Source organism: Octodon degus, unplaced genomic scaffold, assembly GCF_000260255.1.
Source record: "Octodon degus isolate 3935 unplaced genomic scaffold, OctDeg1.0 scaffold00049, whole genome shotgun sequence".
NCBI classification, from domain to species: Eukaryota; Metazoa; Chordata; class Mammalia; order Rodentia; family Octodontidae; genus Octodon; species Octodon degus.
Window position 1 is genome coordinate 3,846,170 of NW_004524625.1, and position 23,600 is coordinate 3,869,769.

At 37.1% G+C, this 23,600-nt stretch overlaps 1 protein-coding gene across 1 annotated transcript in view; it reads right to left on the reverse strand.

Moving 5' to 3' along the window:
* Positions 1-23,600, reverse strand: part of Rsf1 (remodeling and spacing factor 1) — a 155,569-nt gene that overhangs the window by 10,896 nt on the left and 121,073 nt on the right. Inside the window, exons 6-12 of the mRNA XM_004632530.1 lie at positions 18,224-19,971; positions 16,295-16,501; positions 12,716-12,820; positions 11,451-11,530; positions 4,646-4,700; positions 3,400-3,509; positions 816-883 (exon numbers count right to left, since the gene is read on the reverse strand). Of these exons, the coding sequence (XP_004632587.1) occupies positions 816-883; positions 3,400-3,509; positions 4,646-4,700; positions 11,451-11,530; positions 12,716-12,820; positions 16,295-16,501; positions 18,224-19,971 (2,373 nt within the window). The remainder of the gene's footprint in view (positions 1-815; positions 884-3,399; positions 3,510-4,645; positions 4,701-11,450; positions 11,531-12,715; positions 12,821-16,294; positions 16,502-18,223; positions 19,972-23,600) is intronic.

Genomic DNA, 23,600 nt, shown 5'->3' on the forward strand with positions numbered 1-23,600 from the left:
ATGTAAATAATCTTTTTTTTTTTTTTTTTTGTGGTACCAGGGATTGAACTCAAGATCTTATTCTATTGATCTATTTTCTTGACCCCTAAGAACCTCATTTTTTGTACTAATTCATGTAGCACAATACCTATTTGTTGGGTAGCACTATGGAAAGATGCAATTTAGGCAGTTTTATGGAGACAGAGTTTTTTTTTTTTTTTTCCCCCTTGGTGGAACCAGGGATTGAACTCAAGACCCTTGCGCTTGCCAATGAAGTGCTTATTCCACTGAGCCATCTCCCCAGCACTTAGTTTTAGTAGAGTCACAGTTGTGCAGCCATCACTACCAAGCCATTCCTAAGTATTTTTATCACCCCCAAAAGAAACCTAACATCTATTTGCAGTCACTTTTAAAAACCTCTAGAAAGAAGTCAAATGATGTTTTTCACCCTAAGGTATATTTTTAGAACAGAAAAAGTGGAACATTTCTGGAAATCAGGTAACATCTTCAGTCCCATCTTTAAAAACCTTACTTAAGTCTTTCCAGTTTTCATAATAACCAAGAAAAGCTCAGTGTTCCCACTTCAGAGCACTAGGACTCAAGGAACATAGTACTTTAAATCATGCTACCTTTAAAAGCATGAAATTAGTAAATGAATTTTTAATGGGCTATTTTAAATAAACCCTGCAGATTCGGATTATCTAGAAATTTTAAGACTTTGTAGGCTACAAAGACCACAGAAAAGTTTTACTAGTATTCCATTTGGAACCAGAGTAAATAATTTGGGAATTTGAAATAATTTGTTGGCAGTTATACAATAATGATTACACACATACCTCCTCCATCAGCCTCTTTAATATCATCTTCTATAGCTTCATCAATTGCTTCATCAAACTCATCAAATCTGAAACACACAGGATAATCACATTACAGCCTGTTGTAGCATACACATATATATGTACCTGCTTGGTGCTACAGAGGAGTGAACATGGGACCTTCACATTGAGCTACCCCAAAGTTTCTCAAGTAGAGTCTTAAACTCAGGTTCTGAAATATCCCAGGACTCAACTCTCAATTCTGCTTCTGGGCTGGGATTACAGGTATACAATCATGCCCTGCTCTGGGTTTTGACTTTATATTGTGGAGGTGTCTGTATGTTTGTTTTTTGAGATAGTATGTCTCACTGTGCAGTTCAACTGTGTAGCTATGTTGCTCAGGCTGGCCTCCAACTTGTGATCTTCCTGCCTCAACTTCCCAAATTCTGGGATTACAGGTGTGCACTGCCACACCTAGCTGGTTTCTGACTTTTAAAAATCAGTTTTCTGGGCTGGCGGGATAGCTCAGCCGTCTAAAGCACCTGCTTAGGCAAGCGCACAGGGATCGCACTTCGATTCTTGGCACCACATGCTGCACCAGCCTCCCAACCCCAACAGTTTTATGCTATTTTGGTGTCAACTAAAAATTCAAAATCTGGGGGGAGGGTACCAGGGATTGAATGCAGGACCTTGAGCTTGCCAGGCAGGCACTTATTCTACTGATCCATCGCCCTGGCCCAAATATTATAGAAGGATTTTTCTTTTTTGGCTAACTCAGGCTGCCTTAAGGGCGGTTCTGGTGTTGCTTGTGGAGCTGGGGATTGAACTGCGGACCCCTGCACCTGACTGTGTTTGCCCAAGCAGGTGCTTTAAACAACTGAGCTAACCTGCAATTAACTCAAAAATCCAAATCTCGAAACCCTAACTACCAAAGCAGTGGTATTAGGAGGTAGGACCCTCAAGAATTAGATTAATGCTTTCATAAAAGAGGGCAGAGAGAGACCATGTAATGTTACAATGACAAGAGCCACACATGAGGAAACATACCAGATCTGGCCTAGAGTCTCAATACCTTTTCAACCATGTGAACACAAAGCTGGAAGGACAATCTATAAAAAAATAAATTGTTGTTTATAAGCTCTCCAGTTTGTCTCTTTCTCTTCTGTTTTGTTTAGAGACAGGGTCTCACTATGCAGTCCTTGCTGATGTTGAACTCACTTTGTACCCCAGGCTGGTCTTAAACTCATGGTGATTCTCCTGCCTCAACCTCCTGAGTGCTGGTATTACAGGTATATGCTACTTGTATTTTCTTTTTAGTCATAAAAAAATTAATTTATCATTTGAGTGAGACAATGTGATTTGGTGGAAAGAACATTAGATGAGGAAACAAATGATAAGGTTTTAACAAGCTAAGCTACTAATGGTGTGATAATGGAAAAAACATCCCCTTGTGGTATCTGGTGGCAAAAGGAAAACATTACATTTGTTAATTCTTTCACTATGCATTTAGGCACTTATTGGCACATATTATTTGTCAACACTATGCCAGGTGTAAGATACACGAGGATGCATAATACACATGGTCTTTACCTTTTACACGAATAGTCTGTGGGTAGAAAAACAGTAATGAACTAATTTTAATCACATGATATAAACACAAATGCTTTCAAAGAGAACTGGTTGGTAGGAAGGTATACAAAGGTGAGATTTGAACTAACAGAAGTTATAAAAAAAAAAAAAAACAGAGATGAAAATTGCAGACAAAGCAAACAGCACAGGCAAAGGCTACCAGATAACAGCGGAGTGAATATACAATGGTGAGCAAGTATGTGGATGACACGGTGTAAGCAGAGGCCAGACTGTGCAGCACATTGTGACCTTTTCTTTTTTTTCTTGAGATGGTCTAGTTCAGGCTGGCCTTGGCCTAGCCTCACATTTGTGGCAATCCTCCTGCCTTGGCCTAAGGTATTTATCTTTGGAAAACATAATTGCCCAAAATTCTGTGACTCTAAAGATGATACAGGTAATAAATCTATAGATGGTCATTTCCCAAGTGTTCTACATCTATGGATTCTACTAACTGCTAATTTAAAATATCAGAAAAATTTGTGCCTATATTGACATTTTTTTCCCTGTTCATGTTCCTTAATATAGTAAAACCACCTAATACTAGTTATTACAAGTGATTTAGAGGCAGTTAAAATAGAAGATGTGATGATTCTATGTGAGTATTTTTTTTAAGAGGAGAATATATTTATTGATGGAAAGAAAGCTTCTGTCCGAGAGAGAAAGAAGGGGACCAGAATGGACTGCCCAAGTACTCTGTGTTTATACAAGGAATTTGAATATCTGCACATCTTTTGTATTCTTGGGAACAGTGGATTCTTTTCCTTTTCCTTTGCAATGCTAAGGATCAAACACATGCTCCACTGCAGTGCATTCTCAGTGCCCTGGTTCTAGAATCAGTGCCCTGCAGATACCAACGAACAGCATGTACACACATACAAATCATCACTGTGAAGAGAAAGCCAAATGGTTCTGGGTCATGCTATCTGCAAAAGCATTTTATACTCTTTGACTACAGCCATTTCTATGTATTTCATACCTGTAGCTTATACATTTCCGTGTTCTTGTTGACCTTCTTTCAAGCAAGTTTGTTTTAGATTTTTTTGAATCTTTTTTCTTTTCTTCTTGATCTTCAGGAAAATCTGGTTCCTTTAGAAATATAGTAAGTGTATAGATATGAAAGGATACAGTTTCTTGGAATTAATAGTTCTGTGATCTCTATCTAGACGTCATTGTTAAATGTTTGAAAAAGTTTGCGAATACCCTCCCCCAAACCAAATACACATGAGAATATTAATTATTATACAGACTAAAAAAGCAATACTGTGATCAAAGGATTAAACACATCTGTATTAAAATTCTTACATTACTAAGATTATAATTGCTGGTTTAAAAATTATCAGATTGAAGTTTTTCACTGATAAAACTTTTCAACCAGTAACTAAATCTCACAATATTCGATACATATGTATACTTAGTGAATGAAATAACTAATTTGAAAGAAAAGTAATCATGCTGAAAGAAAATAACAAGCTATTTAGGCCTGTGGTTTAATTGATTAAATAAGCCTGCACAAAATTTATGAAGAAAACATCTTCATTTCAAACGGGAAACCATGGTCCACTTATTTTCACACACAACTACCTTTCTTAAGTACAGACTCAAAAATGCAAGCCAACAGTACTTCATCAAACCACACTGAGTAGCAATACAAATTAAAAGTTTCAATTACTCCTAAAGCAGGAAATTAAAGTCAGATCTTCCTTAACTATTCTTTTTTTTTTTATACCTATTTAGTCATTTTACAAAAACTGCTAGACATGATGGTGCACAGCTCTAACTAGCACTTGAGAAGCTGAAGCAGTACTACCCTGAATTCCAGACCAGCCTAGGCTACACAGTGAGTTCAAAGCCAGCCTGAACTATCAAATAAAATCCTTTCTCAACAAACAGTTTTACATAAATAACATAAAAAAGCTAAACACAAGATTACCAGATTAAGCTAAAAAGTAATGGAACATGATAGTTCAACAGAAAGATCTATAAATTTAGCTTGGATGTGATATCACATTTTTAGGGTATCTGCGTACATGTAAGATCAATCTTGAAGGACTATGGGCAATCTCAGGTCTTAAACTTTCAATTTTAATAAAACAGGTATATATTTAGAAGTAATTATACTACATGACAGGCTAAATTTTAGAATAATCATAGCAATCTTTTTATTTCTTTAAATTTTTTTTTAGCAATCTTTTCTTTATAAATACTATAAACCAGAAACTTACTTGTGGAGGAATGATGTTTTCAATACTGATACCCACATATACCAATCGTTCTTTCCTTTAAAAGAAAAAGTACATACAAAGTAAGATTTTTTAAAAATAAAATTGCTATGAAAATATCACTAATGCATATAATCAAATTACAATTCATGGTACTGGAAGACTAAGTCACAAATATATCTGCTATTATTTATAAAACTTAGTATTTGTTAACTATTAGTGCTAAAAAGCACTAAATTTTCTAAAGAAATGGACACAAATATTTTTTTAATGGACGGACACCAGTGAAATAAAACCTTTCGCTAATAGAGACAAGGAGGCTTTCTGAAGAATCCCTTCTGTGACTTGTCTATTGACCCTCAGTATGTACAGGTTTCAGCTTGTGGTGGGCATAAACCAGCGAACATTTCCAGGAGCCCTCTTTCTGTCCCTAACGTGGTATCCACTCACTCCCAGGATGGACATTCCTGTTATTCACACACAGAATTATGCCAAATCAGTCAGTGGACTAATTTAGTAACTACACACTCTTAATCCCAGCATCCCACACTTCATCCCAGCATCATACTCTAGATTTAGCCACATCTGAAAAGCCCAACTTTTGACTGTGTAAGGCTTTGGGGATATCTTTAGACATAAGCTGTAACACAGGGCTACATCTCCCATCCTTTTCTAATTTTTTATTTTTGAGATAGGGTCTTGCTAAATTGTTAAACTGCACAGACTAGGCTTAAACTTGTGATCGAGCCTCCTGCCTCAGACACTCAAAGTAGTAGGATTACAAGCGTGTGCCACCACATGTAACTGTCATAATGTAACTTAGTTATTAGACATCCAGCTTTGATTGAATAAACTAGTTTTTAAAATGTTAGAATACTTTTAACCAACAGTATGTATATATGCACAACTATAATCTATTAATAAATATCACTATAAAAAAGAATCATGTATAACAAAACTTTTTCAAGGTGTGAGTAAAAGACACGAAGACGACTCAGCTCTTGCTAAAAAAGTCATACAGGGGCTGGTGAAATGGCTCAGTGGTCCTAAAGCACCTACTTAGAACAAGTTTAGCAAAGCACAGGGACGGTGGTTCAAACCCCCAGCACCACATGCTAGCCAGCCCCGCCCCCTGGTGGGCTGAGCTGGCCACACACACACACACACACACACACACACACATAAATAAATAAAATTAAAATCTTAAAAAAAAAATTAAAAAATAAAAAAGTCATACAATGCAGATACGGCTCTGCATTCTACAGTGATACAATAAAGGAATCTTTAGAGCCAGAAGACAAGGATCTGAACCACCAGTGACATTTCTATAGCTTCATTTCAAAAAAATCCAGACTTTTATGAGTTTAGTTCAACAAATCTTACAAATAGCTATGTACCACAGGAGCTTTCTCTCACTTTTGCGATGTTAATCCAACACAATAAAGATAGCTGAATTCGGACATGCCAGGATATGTTAAAATGAATTAAAATAGTAACAACTCTTCTTCCCTTTGCCTGTAACTTCCTTTCTGGAGGGAAATTAATGCAGCTGCTTGTTTTCATCCTTTTAGACCCAGCTTTTACTGCCCTAATGTGTCAGCATTATGGAACAGTGATAAAATGCCCGCAAGAAACAATTTAAAGGGAAGGTTCATTTTGGTGCAGTTTCAGAAGTGTTATTCCACAGCTCTTTCCACTGCTTCTGGGCCTCTGATAAGGTAGAAATACTGTGGTGAAAGAGCAAGCCAGAGAAGAACAGCGGACCTCATTCTGCTGTGAACTCCTGAATGGGTTAATAACCTTGAAGAAGCCATTAGGAGCTAGGGGTCAGGTACAGCACACAGGTTGCTGGAGCTATAGCTCTGAAGTGCTGAGACAGGCCCCCTCTTGGGCTTTTCTCTTTCCTGGATTTTGAGCTGCCATGAGGTAAAGAGCTTTGCTCTACCACACCCTTCCACCATAATGCCCAGACCTAACACACCTATAAATCTTTGACTTATTAACAAGAATCCCATAGATATGTCAGGAAAAATGTCATTATGAATATAACAAATCAATTTTATTTTCATTTATTTTCCAATGAGCAGAATATATTTATTGAGGGAAAGAAAGCTCCTTTCTGAGAGAGGAAGAGGAGGGGGGGCCCAAGTGGGTTGTCCCTGACATATCAATTTTAATAAGCACTTGATGTTAAGAATAGTGCTACTTGTAAAAAGAAATAGTCTAAGACATCACGGTTTGAACTCTCTTCTTATTAAACGTGTGTGACACATTGTGATTGAAAAATATGATGAATGTTTAAATTAAAACATACACTGCCATAAATCGCCCTCAAAATGCTCCTAAGATTTTTGCTACTTTCTCAAACTCTTTGTAAATGCCTTTAACTGTGTTGTCATGGCTAACTGAATGTCCTAGATGGAGTCAAAACATTTTAATCTCAAGAAATAGCCAGAAGTTTCATGGCACCAGATCCAGTGAAAAATATGGATGAGGACACAATGCTTTTACAAGCCCGCCTTTTCCACTGGATGGTAGCAGGCAGCAGCATTCAAAAGTTTTCACACTTCTAACAGACACTTAGAAAAAACAACTTCCAGAACTGCTTCAGAAACTTGGGAAAACAATGTGATAGTGTATCTGAGATGATTGGAATATTTTTAAAGGATTAATGGCAATGTGTCTTTTACTATAGTACATTTTTAGCAATTTAAGCATTCACTATATATTTTGCTTACCCCTAGTATCTGTCTTTTTTTAACTATGTTTACTGAGACATTTTCTTTATATCTTTTTTTCTTGATGTTGTACATACTTATTTTTTTTCCCAAAATTTCTTTATATCTTTTAAATCTCTACTTTCGGGCTGGAGAGATGGCTCAGTGGTCTAAAGCACCTACTTGGAACAAGCTTGGCAAAGCACAGGGACCGCGGTTCGATCCCCCAGCACCACATGCCAGCCAGCCCCGCCCCCTGGTGGGCTGAGCTGGCCACACACATACACACACTAAATAAAAATGTAATAAATAAATCTCTACTTTCATTTGGCAAATATTTCCTTCCTCCATTTAACTGAAAAACACTTTTTACATGTACTACAGTAGGCCAAGATGAAGTATTTGTAGGTAAATATAACATAGCTCCTTCCATCACAATCATGTAATAAGTGACTACAGACTGTTACAAACAGGTACAACAGAAACATGGAGAAGATAAAAATCAATTTTGTCTGAAGAGCTGAGAAAACTTTAAGCTTGTAATATCTGAGCAGGATTTTTAAGTACTTCTCTTCGCATCATTCTGTTGTTCAGTAATGTTAGGGAAAGATAACCTTCTATTCCATCTCACTATCTAGCTCAATTATCCTATCTCTGAACAAGACAATATCACTGTCTATCATTACCCAGAATGACATTCTTTCAAAAATTCCAATTGTAGGCATCCTGTTCATTAATTTCTACTAGCCCGATTTCCAGCTTATTCTACCTTGTACTGATTCCAACAGTTCTCCAATTCCAAGAGGACATCTATGTACTGGCCCCTACTGTCTTTTGAACACTATCCATTAACTCTCTTCATGTGCTTCTTTCCCCTTACATGGCTTACACCCCACAGTCCATTATTATAATAACCTTTTGCATACAGTTTCAAATGCTTTGTCCTTCTCTTTCCCTTTGTTAAATTATCTGAAAAATTTTAACCCTGACTAAATCCAATTCTTTGCCAGTAAAGTACTAGCAGTATTCGATCTATCTGGAGCTATTTGAATTCCCAAATAATCTCTGGCACCAAGTTCTGGAGGGAATATTTATAAATCATTGAATAGAATTTTTTTTTTTTTTTTTTTTGGGTATTTAGTACAGGGTCTATAGGATCTCACTACACAGATCAGACTCATAGTGATTCCTGTTTTCAGCCTCCCAAGGTCTGAGATTACAGGTGCATGCCACCAAGCTCAGTCTCAATCATTGTCTCAGCACACCCCTGGGGCACTGCAGGCTGGGGACCACAATCTCCAGCCCCTGCATCTGCCTAAGCAGGCGCTTTAATCCGCTGAGTGATCTTGCCAGCTCTAGAGTTCTAAAACATCACATTTCATACAGTACTGCAGCTCCTGATCTATAGTTGCTGGCTACTAATAGAACACTGACACCTTCTGCCTTTTCACTACACTGTACAGCTAGTTGAGGTGGAGATCACATTATCTTTGTTCTCCTCTTGAACATATACTGCTTTTTACCTCAAAAATCTCTACCATCTAGGGCAGTAATGGCCAACCTTTTAGAACTTTCAATGATAAGAAACAGCGAGCTGGGGCCGGGGAGATGGCTCAGTGGAATAAGCGCTTCCCTGGCAAGCTCAAGGACCTGAGTTCGATCCCCGGTTCCACAAAAAAAAAAAAAAAAAAAAAACCAGCAAGCTGCAACAGGTGTACCACATATATGCCATCACTGGTATAGTGGAAAAGATACCCAATAAAACTTAACTAAATGCAAAAAAAAGAGAAAACTGAAAAGAAAGGAAAAGATGTTCTTCTATTGTGAACATACGATGTTCTCCTTCATATGACAATCACACTTAGAACTCAGTGTTGATCTAAACCATAATTACAGATCTCTTCTCAGAAAGGATGACAATTAAAGATAACCAACGCTACTGCAGCATCCCAGCTCTGATTCCATCTCTCTTTCTAGGGAAAGCAGAGGAATACTCAACTTCTAAGAACATGAAGATTAAAAAAAAAAAAAAAAAAAGATTGAGGCAAAGGAAAAATCAAATGAGTATTTCAGATTTAATCTGAAGCATTTCTGTTACATTTTCAAGTATCAAAAATAAAAATGGGAGAAACCTAGCACATCATAATAATTCGCAGGGCATGGCAGCACACATGTATAATCCCAGCATTTGGGAGGCTGAGGCAGAAGGATCAGTGCAAGTTTAAGGCCAGCCAGCCCGGGCTACACAGTGAAGTCAAGGACAGCCTGAACTGCATAGTGACACCCTATCTCAAAACCAAAACAAGTTCTAGAGAGGTGGCACTTACTAAAGATCTCTTTCGCATGGAGAAAAATGAGTATACAGTTAGCTGAATTCATGAGTCAAAGGGTACAAGTCAAAAAGCGTAGCAAATGAAGGTGACAAAACCAATCAGAAGACATCACATTTCTCATAATACACTAGAAGATAGTAAGGACTATCATTAATCCCAATACTTAAAGAGGCTGGGGCAGGAAGTTTGGGTAACTGAACAAGACAGTCTCAAAATAAAAAATGGCTAGAAATGTAGCTTAGCATTAAAGTCCTACACTGAATACACAGTACTTTAAAACAATAACAAAAGACATCCACAAAACAAAACAAATGTTGAGTTCTATAGTCCTACAGATTAATCCCCTGAAAAATCATCTCGTAACATGTCTACCTTACTATAATAAAGACTGCCTGAAGGTAGGTCTCACACAGGCTGTGACGCTGTATACTGCCAACATCCCAACTGTAATTCCTTTTTCTATTACTAAAGCTTTTTAAAATAAATATCGTAATCCCCTTGTTTGATGATTCCTTAAATGCTTACAGAGAGTAAATCAAATTTCATAGTCAGGTATGCAAAGCTGTTTGCAATTTGGACTTGATCAGCTTTTACAGAGGTATAACTGTACTATCTTCCTATCCTCAATTTTATACTCTGCCTTTACTTGGGTCTGTGCTCAAATTATCTGAAATACTTCTTGTCTCTAGTCCACATGCCCTAACTTTATGTTCTAAAATTTCCTGAAAAGTCCAACTCCCAGGAAGAATAATATGATCCTCTACAATGTCCTTGTATTGTTATGAATAGACTTCTATTTTTCTATTTTATTTTATCATTGGTTCTCTCAATACAATGTGAGTTTCATATAAACAAGAGTTTTGTCTTATTCATCTTTTAAAATTGGTATAGTAGGCATGAATAATGTGTAGACATAGACTAAATATTAGCTGGTCATGGTGCCACATGCCTATAATCCCAGCACTTGGAAGGCTGAGGCAGGAGGATCGTTGTGAGTTCAAGGCCAGTCTGAACTGCATAGTGAAACCTGGGAGGTGGGGGTGAGGGAATAAATTTACGATTTTTACTCTGAACTCCTTTTTAAATATCAGCTTGAAGTTCAGTCCTGCTCCCTCTATAACCTTGTTCAGCTGCTGTAAATCACACTGTAGTGGTATATTGAAATGCAGGCATGTTGTATAGTCATTGGACACAGTTCAGCAATTAAATGGTCTTTTATTTACCAGTGTTAACATTGGCCATGCAAAGAGATGATCTTATATGACCTAAATTTTTAGACTTAATTCTTACAGATTTTTATGCTCATTATGGTAGTTAAGTACAAAATCTCGAAGTACAAAATACTTGGGCTACCATTTATTCACAGTAGGTAATGAAAAATACTCAAGAGATCGACAAAGTGAAATGATAATGAATCTTTCAAACTTAGTGAAACATTAAATATCTAATGCAACTCTACTAGTACAAGGCAAAAGCAACCACTCACAATATAGAAACAAATCAACAAAGCTGTGTGGCACCCGAACTTAATTATGAGCAATGAAATTTGAGTATCAATTTCAATGTGTCATGAAATAGATTATAACAGTTCTTTTCCAACCATTTAAAAACACAAAACCATTCTTAGCAGGCAGCAGGCCAGATATGCTCCTCACTGTGCATTCTGCTAATTCCTGCTTCAGACAGACACATTCATCTATACTGCAAGATACTTCTGCTATCAAATTCCTAGGTAAACATTAGCACACACACAAATACCTGCGTTCAGCACGCTCCTTTTTCTTTAAGGCAACATCCAAATCTTGCAACTGTTCCTCTAATTTTTCACACAGCAGCTTCTGAAGGAGCAAAGTATGTCATTTTAAACTCCTCTGCACGGTAATTTATCATATACATATTAAGCTTGTGGATACTACATTGTAAGAGCTGACAAAGGGCTACACAATGAATGCATACTGAAGCTTATGTTTAAAGGGTGCTTTAGAGAACAGAAAATGAGCACAGAGAAACGTACACTAGAGGAAATGCATACTGTATTAGGTGAGGGCAGGCACCCCATTCTGTGCCTAAGTAGTAGTCTTATGTTTAAAACAGCATTTGGAAACAGGCAAGGTGGTGCACACCTGGAATCCCAGCACCTGGGGACGCCGAGGCAGAAGGACCACAGTTCAAGCCCAGTTTGTGCAATTTAGCAAGACCCTGTCTCAAAACTGAAAAAAGGAGTTGGGAATGTAGCTTAGTGCAAAGGCCTTGGGTTCAATTCTCAGTATCACAATAAACTTGTGAAAATAGCATTTAATTCAGACATACACAGAATCATATGTATAATTAAAGCAAAAAGATAAAACCTATTTGAAGGTAGAGTATTTATATGTCATATATAGAAGTATGAACTCAAATTTTGAAAAATAGATTGTAAAAAATGAATAAAATAATGCCACAGGATTACTGTGTCAAAACAAACTTTGAAAAATTTATTTCACTATGCAAAGCCTCAGGAGTACATACAGTTCACTAAAAATGTAACACCCATCATCACTTTAAAAGTAAAGTGAGTGTGGGCTGGTCAGACAAAGTACCCAAATGGTACATGTTACAGTGGCACAGAAATACCCTATTCAGTCGCAAAAGAAAAAATCATTTGAATCATAAAGAAGTGAACCATGTTTCTTCTAATACTGATGTTATCAATAAAACTGACAAAAAAACAGTAGATAGAAATGAAAAACAGGTAAGAACAAAGAAAATACTGACAGATTTCTTCCTGTATATATCTAAATTTAGTACTCTGTGGGCACATAACAACTGTAAGAAAGAAATCCACTATAATTTCATAAAAGTTGGAGGACTTCGAGAATTGCTTTGGGAAAAGCAAAAAGATGACCTAAAAGGTATTAATGAAAGGTGCATGTCTAAACAAGAGGCAATACTGTTAACAAATTCTTTGAAAATGGAAGATACTTAGTGGCTATCAAGAAGTGTTATTAATTCAGATGTGAGACCAAGGGCTGGGCGGGTCGTACATGTTGGCAAGGGGGGCAAAACCATTCTCCATCAGGGATGACCATCAGAGGAGGCCGGAGGCAGGCAGTATGGTATCCACTGTCACAAGAGTCACACAGAAGAATCTGAAATAAACCACAGTAACGTCAACCTAACTCTAGGGCTCAACCACATAATGCTGACCTTAAGAATATGACACTTCAATACTTAATATTCTACTGTAAAGTATTCTTTATGTGCATAGAGGTAATGAGTAAAAAACCTCTGATGATTAGGGTTCTGACATGCCAGTTTAAAAAGCACCCCCCAAAAGACTAAGAAAATGTAAAAGTACAAAACTGAGTGAAAAGGGCCAGGAGATGGCTCAGTAGAATAAGCACTTGCCTGGCAAGTGCAAGGGCCTGAGTTCAATCCCCGGTTCTGCCAAAAAAACAAAACAAAACAACAACTAAAACCAAAAAACAAAATTGAGTGAAAAATAGCAAGCCCTTTCTGAAAAAGAATCATTTTTTGTGTGTTATAAGTGTGATAACAGCACAATTTATAATAAAGGGTTTTCTTTTTTTTTTTTAAGGGTTTTTTGTGTTTTGATGTTGCAGGGTCTCACTACGCAGCTTGGACTCATGATGATTCTCCTGCTTTTAGGGCTGGGATTACAGGCATGCACCACTATGCCCACACTCTGGCTGGGGCTGGTGCAGCATGTGGTGCCAGGGTTTGAACTACGGTTCCTGCGCTTGCCTAAGGTTGCCTAAATAGGTGCTTTAGTACACTGAGCTATCTTGCCAGTCTTACAACAAAGTTTTAAAGCTCAAGTATCAGAAATTAATACACACATGGAATTTTAAAAATACAAAAAGTCTTTTAATAGCATTTCAAATACCTTTCATATTTGCTTTTAGCATACAAATTCAAATGAAGGACTGAGATATTGAAAAGGAATGGAATATTCAGAATCGTATGTTTTATCGTGGGGAGATAGCTCAGTGTTCTAAGCATCTGCCTGGCAAGCACAAGGACCCAGGTTCAATCCTCTGTACTGCATGCCATACCAGCCCCAGGAGCCTTGCTGGGCACCGAAACCAAGCATGGTGGCACACGCCTATAATCCCAGTGCTGGGGAGGCATGTGAGACAGGAGGATTATTAGAGTCTGAGCTGCATAGTGAGACCCTGTGCCAAACGAACAAACAAACAAACAAACAGATTTAAAAAAAGAACCATATGTTCAAATACAAAGACTATCAGTAGTAATAACAATTAGTCTTACAATTGATATTTTATTGCTGCTTGAGTTTAAGATGACCAACTCTCTAAAACATGGTATATTCACAAATGTTTAACTCAAAAATCATTTAATTTTTAAATAATTTCAGATTTATGTAAGAGATGCAGTTCCCACGTACCTTTCTCTCAGCTTTCACCATGATTAAAAGCTTATATAACCACAAAACAGCTACCAAAACAAAATCGGAATAGTATCAGATTTTACCAGCTCTTCCACTCACTGTGCTTTTTCTCATTCTGAAGCTCGGATGACTGCATTCTCCTTCCTCCCCTATCTGTAAAGCCTTTGCATCTGTTTTCTGTGCTTCAGAAATCTGAAGAGTACTAGTCCAGTATCTTACAGACTGTCCCTAAATTCGGGTTTGTTCAATGTTTTCTCATGATTAGACTGGAGTTCTGGGCTTTGGACATAATTAAGTCACTGTAGTAAGTGATAAAGTATTGTACAAATATTTTGGATGAAGGTATGATAAGCTATGCAAACATCCTGTCTCTAATTTGTTGTTGGAATTGTCCACCCATGGACACAAAGGATACGCCTTCATATTTGTTCTGTGATAATCTTAAGGAAAATGTATGTTTGCTTCCAGGCACATTTTGCCTATGCCAGCCACAGAATGCTCCAAAAAGCTCTGATTCTTTTATCGGAAAATACTATTGAGAAACCAAAGTCTAGGTGGTCTGGATGTTCACCACTATTAGGTATGTTAAGATCTTTCAAGAGGTTTTGCTAAAAATGAAGACTCTATCTTCTATTAGGTACATTTTATTTGCTCAACCCTAGTATACATGTAGCTTCTAAAATTCTACCTAAGCCATGGGGGAGAAAAGGTTAAAAGTAGAAATCTACCTTCTTCCCTCTCCATACCGTGCACTGCTACTTGATCACAATGCCTAAAATTTAGTGCTTTTTGGCCATAAGCTCAGTAAGGACAAGGACCATTCATATCCAGTTCAACATCCTATCCCTACCATGAACAAACAATAGCTGCCTGTTGTTTTGAGGATTAAGTACCTGACATGAGAAATCTATCACCTGGAGATTTGGAGATCTTCAGGTTCTTTTAAAAAAAAATTTTATTAGTACAAATTTGCAGTACAGAGATGTTCAGCATCAGTGACATTCTCTGTGACAAAGTAAACACCAGTGGGATTTTTTCACATGGTCATTAAGTAAATAAAATCCTGTGTGTCCTTCCAGAAGGGGACAACTCTGACTCCTTATCCCTCTTCTCTGCATTTTACTTGTTCTGCCCCCACTTGTGTCACATTCAGCTGCTGCTGCCTTAAGTAAAAAGCACTCTTTTTTTCTTAAAAGGATGTTAGAATATGCTAAGTAAAAAACACAAAAGCACTGCTTATTCCGATTTAAAAGGTATAAAACGCTATCTCAAACCTTCTCTTGACCTTGCTGCATAAAAATTTGAACTTTCATAGCCTTTATCGTAGCAGAGATGTACAAAATCAGGAACAGTAAGAGTGAACAGACTCACCAAGGAACTGAACAAAAAAAAAAATAAGAATAAAAAATAAATAATTCTATATATTAGGGACAGTTTCTCCTAATGTAGGCCACCATTGAAGAGCTTGCTCACTGGGTAAGAAAACACCATATAAATCTGGTGCTACTCTGAATACATCTGGCTTATAATTTATTTTTCAATTATAAATTTAAAACAAATTCAAGTCCTTCTAGGTTACCACTTGATTTATGTTTTTATAGAAAGCAATAAGGCCTTAAGATCTTACTTAAAGCTGATATTTCAAAAAGGGAACAAAAAACAAAAATAAAGAAAAAGAACAGGTTTTTTGTTTTCTTGTTTTTTTACCCTAACAGTGCAGAGGACTGACCCAGGGGCATTAAAGTACTGAGCTACATCTCCAGCCCTATTTTATTTTTTTCTTTGAGACAGGGTGCTAACCTGCCCAGGCTGGCTTCAAACTTGTGATTCTATTGCATTTTTTTCCAAACTAGCTAGGATTATAGGCATGTGCCATTGGGCCTGGCCAGGAGAGAAATATTTCAATAAACTCACTGAAATATGAGAAGAAATCAGGAATAGTACATTGTTACTAAGTAGTGAAAATAACAATATATATGCCAGGTAGAATAAAAGCAAGATGCTGATCCTTGTCCTTCTTCAAACTGGATTGTTTATTTGAAAAAAAGAAATAAGGTTACTTTGCAAAATACAAGCTAAGTAACATTTAAAAAAAAATTTCAAATTATGACAAAACTCAGAAGAATTACGGTGCTCTGGTCAACCATAATAATTTGTGATACACTATTGCTTATTTAGATCAGGTACGTACTAGTTCAGGATGGTTTGGCAGGCCGCATTTCTTGCATGGTTCATCATCATCTGCTAAGATGGCATCTTCACTTTCCTTTTCTTCTTCTTCTTCTGAAGCTGCAGATGACTTTTCACTGTCAGACCCTTCACTTTCATCATTGCTGGAATATTTCCATTTGCCACGTGTTCGAGAACCAGTCCATCGAACTTTGCCTTTGGGTTTTACCTTGTATAAAGTGAAATTAAGATAATTTGATACAATAAGAAAATTTCCTTAAGGACTATTTAATTAATATACAAAGAAAAATTATTATCATTCTCATTGCCAGATATACCTACTATCAAATTATGGTATGCAGTTCCATTACTTTTGGGGATTTCAAAAATCAAACTAAAATGACTATGTCTTATAAATATTTTTCTTTATAAAATATTTTCCTAACATCATTATCAATGACTGTATAAATATGCCATCATGTGACTGTATTAATCTAATCCCCTCTTAGACATTTAGGTAGTTGTTTCCCATTTTTTCACTTTATAAACAATGTTTACTTGTAAATATAAATTTTTGCAAACACTTTTGTAGTTAGGATAAATTCCTTGAAGAGGATTCTGGGTCAAAGGCCATGCACACCTTAAAGGATATGTCAGTAACAAATAGAAGACTATATATTCACTGTTTTATTTACAGCCTGTATGAAAAATGAACCTAATTTTTTTTTTTGTCTTGTGGTACCGGGAATCGAACTCAGGACCTTGTGCATGCCAGTCAGGCGCTTATGCCACTGAGCTGTCTCCCTGGGCCAAACCTAAAATTTTTAAGTGGATCAGTGCTCAATATAAAAATTTTGACAAAATTTAGCTATGCAATGCTGTGAACTGCTTTTTATTACGTACTTTTGTAGTTTTTAACTTGTAATTCACACCATTCTTTCACTATAGTTTTCTAGCTAAGAACAAAATAAGTATGAGAAAAAAATTAAGTATACAAAAATGTAGTATTTGAAGAAACAAAGGGTCACTTAACAATGAAGAAAATTCCAATCACTTAAAAAAATTTAAAGCAAAAGTAGCATTCCTATTTATAATGAAATCCAACAGACAAGCCAGTGACTTTGGGGCGGGGGGTTCCTGAGATAGGGTCTTAATTAGTCGTACAGGCTGGCCTTGATTACCATGTAATCTATAGCTGACTTTTAAGATTTTTTTTTTTTTAATAAGAGCATCACATAAAAAGAGGTTTCTAAGATTGACATTTAAAATGGGGAAACAAGGTATCCTAGTCAGTGGGATGAGATGGTTCATTTGTAGGGCCTTTGGGAGGGCAATGTGACAGCAGTTATGAGAAATTATCCTACACATGCCCCTTGACCCAGAAATTCCAATTCTAGGAGTCTATTCTAAAGAAATACTCACTCATGTCCAAAAGGATCTTCAATGCAGCATTGCCTGTAATAGTGAAAAATTGGAAACAACCTAAATGTCAATTAATAAGGTTAAATAAACTGAGGTATAGCCACATTATGAAATACTATGTGTTCATTAATAAACAAAAGGTGGACTACATATTAAGTAAGCTAACAGAAAAATGAACTGATTGGATCAAATTTATTTTTTATATTGCTTATAAGAACACACATAAATCCATGGACGGAAACAAAATGCACCCCAAATTATTATTAATGGTTATAAAGAATTTTCACTGTACACCCATACAGGGTAGGTGTTATTTAACAGTTTACTAAAAGATATTGTCTGCCTATCACAGAAAAAAGAAAGAATATACAGTTTGAAATTTATCATCCAGGGCTAACTACCGAGAAAAGATTGAGAAATGAAGTTTCTCCCCCTTACTTATTTTTGAGTGACTCTTTCAGGCAAAAGCAAAAAGCTACAGACACAAATATTTCTAACTATAATTTAATACTCAGGATAGACATTTTACCTTGCTTATTTTCAAATTTGTATCCTTCTCTGTTTTTTTCAAATTTTCTTTTTTCTCTGCTTTTTGCAAAGCTGCTGCCTCTTCAATTTCATCTTCACCTTCACCTTTTTTTTTATCAGCTTTCTGATCCCTGATCTCAGCTGCTTTTGCTGTAGGTCGAGATATCCTTGGAGACCTCCTTAAAGTACGTCCCACATTTGTTTTTTCTTCTTCCTTTTCCGTTTTCTCTGGCTTGCTTTCTGGCTCTAGAATTTGAGGGGGACAATCTGGCTTCTTCTTCCGACTAGATATCCTTATTGTTAATTTGATACCTTCTTTCTGCCTCTCTGAGGTTATCTCTGTATTTGCTGAGGCAATAGTTTCTTCTTCAGGAACCAACTTGTATTTAAATTTGCTTTTCTGCACAGAATCCTTTGTCTCAGAAGGGTCGCCTAACCCCGAGGCGTGAGTACTGTCCAGATTACCCATTTCCACCTTCATGGACTCAGCATTTTCTTTTAGAATTTCTGGGTCTGTTTTCTCCAGACCTTCAACAGAGCTTATACTCTGACACTCCACCCCTTCTGTTTCTAAGGCTCGTTTCTCACAGTGGGCAGTCATCTTATATGGGGGGGAACTGCCAGCTGCCCCAACAGAGCCTGGCTTTTCTGATTCTATAGTACTCTTTGGAACTTCTTCAGGTATTGGACTCAATCTTTGTGTGTCCTTATCAAGAAGTGTCTTTTTAGACCTTTCTACTTTTTCAAGACATTCTAGTGCTGGAGGGCTATTATCCTTCACACATTTGAGAGACTTCTCTTCAATTTTTATAGTGCAGGATTCCGTGATAGATAAAGCAGTTTTTAAAGAGAGATCTTTTGCTACTTTAGAACACTCCAAAGAAGTTTCCATTTCCGGAATACCAAGTTCCTCCGACAGCCCTTTCTGACTGTGAGTCTCTGACACTGGACTGTCTGCAGCTTTCCCTAAAGGGACCATGTCTTTCTCAAGTTCGTATACTTTAGTACTGGTTATGACAGAACTTAAGGACTCTGCTCCATTTCCTTCCATGATGACACTTCTGTCCTTAGAAAGGCTGCTACAGACATCTTCCTTTGTATCATAAAACTTCGTCTCAGCTTGCTCTGGTCTAACATTTGGAGTTATCTTTTCATCACTAACTTCTCCATTTACCAGTTGTTTTCCATCATGACTCAAAGCAGTGATTGTAGAGATCCTTTTGCAGGTCTCTTCCTCTTGCTTAATTTCATCTTTCAAAAATTCTTTAGTGGGAGTAACTGATTTACACAAAGGTCCTTTGACTGGACTATCAAAATCATCACTCAGTTTAATTTCTCGTTTTTTAAGAGGTATCTTTGCCTGTTGGTCATTTTTAAGTTTCTCAGTTTCTTCGAGAGACTTTTCTATAATGTCCTGAGAAGACCTGACACTGCCACTGAAGTCTAGCCTCTCAGGGTCCAGCACCCCGACCTTCTCTGAGCTGCCTTTGCTATCTTTGGGATCTTTCACTTCAACTTTACTGGGTTTGATATTTTCCTTGAAAGAATCATTTTCTTCTTTTATAATCTTTTTTTCCTCACTTTCTGGCAAAGACTTTTCTAGCTTTACAATCACTGGAAGTTTTGTAAGTTCCTTTTCATCATCTTTTTCAGTTTTTACAGTGGTCTCTTCTAAAACACTGGCCGTAGAGTGGTTTACTGAATCCACTGGCCTCTGTTCTTTCACCTTTTCTGTTTCCTTCTGTTCCTCTAAAAATCAGAAAAAGTTTAACTACATTAATAGACAGATTTAAGATTACAAAATATAAAAGATTAAATATAACACGTTTCCTTTTGAAGACTCTTTTTAAAAGACATGGCTTTTGTCACTGAAAAAGTGACAATAAAAAAATGACAAAATTGTGAAATACATCTTCTATATATTAAAAAAAAACTATTATTTAAAAATGCTCCGGGGCCAGGAATATTGCTCAGTGGCATAAGCATCTGCCTAGCAAGTGCAAGTTCTAAGTTTGATCCCTGGTGCCAAAAATAAAAAAAATAAAATAAAATGCTCTGGATTCTGTTATTCACTTTTAGCTTCAGGTTTCCTCAATAGAATCCAAATATTTATATGATGCCAACAATTTATTCAATAACTGAGTAAGGAATGGCTCAAGAATATAAAATTGAAAATGTTACATAAAACATTTCTTACTTTGTTTTATAAAACTGACAACTCCTTGCAAATCATAGAGCACTTTATTGAAGTAACATGAGCAAAGCAGTGGGAAAATAAAAAAGAAAGAAAATGCCCATGATCCCACTATCCAGAGGCAACAACTAGTAACACTTTAGCTTATTTCCTTCCAGTCCTCGGTGTTTTTCTGCAATCAGGAGTTATGCAGCTAATCTTTTCATTAAATACTAATGCCTTTTTTTTTTTTTATCATGTTAGACGCCCTTCTCAAAGATCAGCCAGGGATAGTGGTGTACACCTCTAATCCTAGCATCCAGGATGCTGAGGCAGGACAAATGCTGTGAATTCAAGTCCACTCTGTGCTACATAATAAATTTGAGGCCAGCCTGAACTACACAGCAAAATTCTATTATCGAAACAAAAAATTGGCCAGCCAAATAGCTCAGTGAAATTATAGCGCCTGCAAGCTCGTGCAGAGGCTGGGGGCTCAATCACAGGTCCTGCTGAGCTAGCCCTGCCCCCGGGGTGCACTGAGACCAATAATTAAGACTGGGTATGGTAGCGTGCACCTGTAATCCTAGCTCTTGGGAGGCTATATATAGGCGGATCACGAGTCCAATCTAATAGTGAGACCCTGAACACTCTGTAGACTCTTCCCTAAAAAAAACCCAGAAACTATGATTATGAAGGACTTTAATGTGGATGTATTACAGTTTACCTTATCAAATACCATTATTTACCATTTAGGTAACTATTTTATCAAAAAATTAGGTTCATCTGTCATTTTCTCTTTTTACTTACTGACTATATACTTCAACTTCTATGGGCCTGCCAGTTAGCCCAGTTGTTTAAGTGCCTGCTAAAGCAAACTCAGTCAGGCTTAGGATACTGTGCTTCAATCCCCAGATCTTCATGCCTCACCAGACTTGCCCTTTAGGCATTCTCAGCCAGAAAAACAAAACAAAACAAAACAAAAAAACCCTGCTGAACTTTTCAGATACACCAAATTTGGGGGCCTGCCTGTTGGCGCAGTTGTTTAAGCACCTGCTCATGCAAACACAGTCAGGAGCAGGATACCACGTTCAATCCCCAGCTCCTCCTGCCTTACCAAACCTGCCCTTCAGGCAGCCTGAGCCACCAAAAAAAAAAAAAAAAATTTTTCTCCCTGCAAAACATTAAGCTAGTGGTTGGGGAGCTAGCTCAGAGCTACACTGCAAATGCTAAATGCCCTAAAGGCATTTCGAGCTCCTTTCTCAAAAAAAAAAAAAAAACTTTTCAACTTTTATGGAGCACCTAATAGAGCAGATTTAAATATAACAAGTGTCACATCTAGCCAGGTAAACAGCACACCTTCTGAAAGGGTTTATAGAAACAGCACAGATTTCAATGCTCAATTGAGCAGTATTTTGAATCCATTACTACTAATTCTGTACATATTCTAGCCTTTCAACTTATCTTTGCAAATGAAAAACCTTAATTTGAAATGCAGTTTTACCAAGATATTTTCTTTTTAAAATGATACACAAGGGGCTGGAGAGATGGCTCAGTGGTCTAAAGCACCTACTTGGAACAAGCTTGGCAAAGCACAGGGACCGCGGGACCGCGGTTCAATCCTCCAACAGCACCACATGCCAGCCAGCCGCGCCCCCTGGTGGGCTGAGTTGGCCACACACACACACACACACACACACACACACACAATAAATAAATGTTTAAAAAAAAAATGATACACAAATTGTTGTTCAAAACCCTGAGTAACAATATATTTCATAGGGATATAATAAATAGAAGTGAGATGAAGTATGGTATGATTTTTAAAACTCAGTACTATTTCATTAAAAGTGAATTTCTTCATTACATATCTCCATTTTCTAAAAATGTCTAATTGTGCAGCAAATAAAAACCTCAGAAGTCATTTAGAACACTTCAGAGCTTGAGTTTAGAGTGTCAGTGTCACTTTATATGGTGTCAAAAATTTAGAGACTACTGATTAACTTATTATGCATTTTCCTCTGTTTCTATTGCCGAATAATTGACTTAGGGAATTCTCACCGAGCTTACTTAGTGTATCAGGAACACTAAACAAACATTTTAACAGTTTGCTAACAGTTTTAAAATTCAGGTTGCAAGAGCTTCTCCTCTGAGTAGCTGAAAGAAACAGTTAATGCTTTTTATCGACCAACCATACATGCTTATATCTGGTAATCTGAACAACTACTTTGAAGACAACAATATGCAATACAACAATCATTGCTGAATTCCTATCATCTTATTTTTTTGAAATTTGCATCATTTCTAATGACTTATTTTTATTCTCTTAAAATATATAGATATAGACACAGACACAGACATACATATATATAGACTGAAAATGAGCCTCAACCTAAGCATGCATTTACTGAACACAATTTGGGGGGTACTGGGAATCAAACTCAGGAACTCACACTTGCTAGGCAGGTGCTATACCACCGAGTTAAATCCCAGACCCCGAACACAATTTAATATGTCTCCTATGTGTTTCTTGTTCAGGAAGCACCTCAGAATAACATAACAGCCCTGCCCCAAGGTAAAATAACACTGTTTTTATTAGGAGTAAAATGATTTTGATCCAAGTCACAACATGGAGAACAAAATGAGCAATGCCATTTCAAGACATTGAGAAGATTCATGAATCCTGAGTAAGCTCTATGATTCTCATTTGTTCATTTATAAATAAAAAGCAGCAGGACTAAACAACCTCAATCATTATTCTTCACCAATATTAAATTTCTCTTATCCCAAATAAGTGTAATTATTAGAAATTTTGTATTTGGCCCAGTTCTTTAACAACAACAACAACAAAAAAAAAAAAAAAAGACAACAACTATTACTCTAGCCCCCCCTAAATTACATGGCTAAGTTGCCACAGTACAAAAAACAGAAAAATCATTAAATAGGAAATTAGAGACCCAGAGCGCAGGCCCGGCGAGTAAGTGAGACCACCCGGGGGTGCAGGATCCTGAACAGACCCATAGCACAGGCCTGGTGAGTGAGTGAGCCGACCCCGGCTGGCGGGATCCTGAACAGAACTGGAGCGCAGGCCCAGCGAGTGAGTGAGATGACCCGGGCCCGCGGATCCTCATTCGACCCAGAGTGCAGGCCCAGCACGGAACCCTTCAGCAGAACTCCCTGCAAAGAGGCTAGAGGCAAGACCCACCCA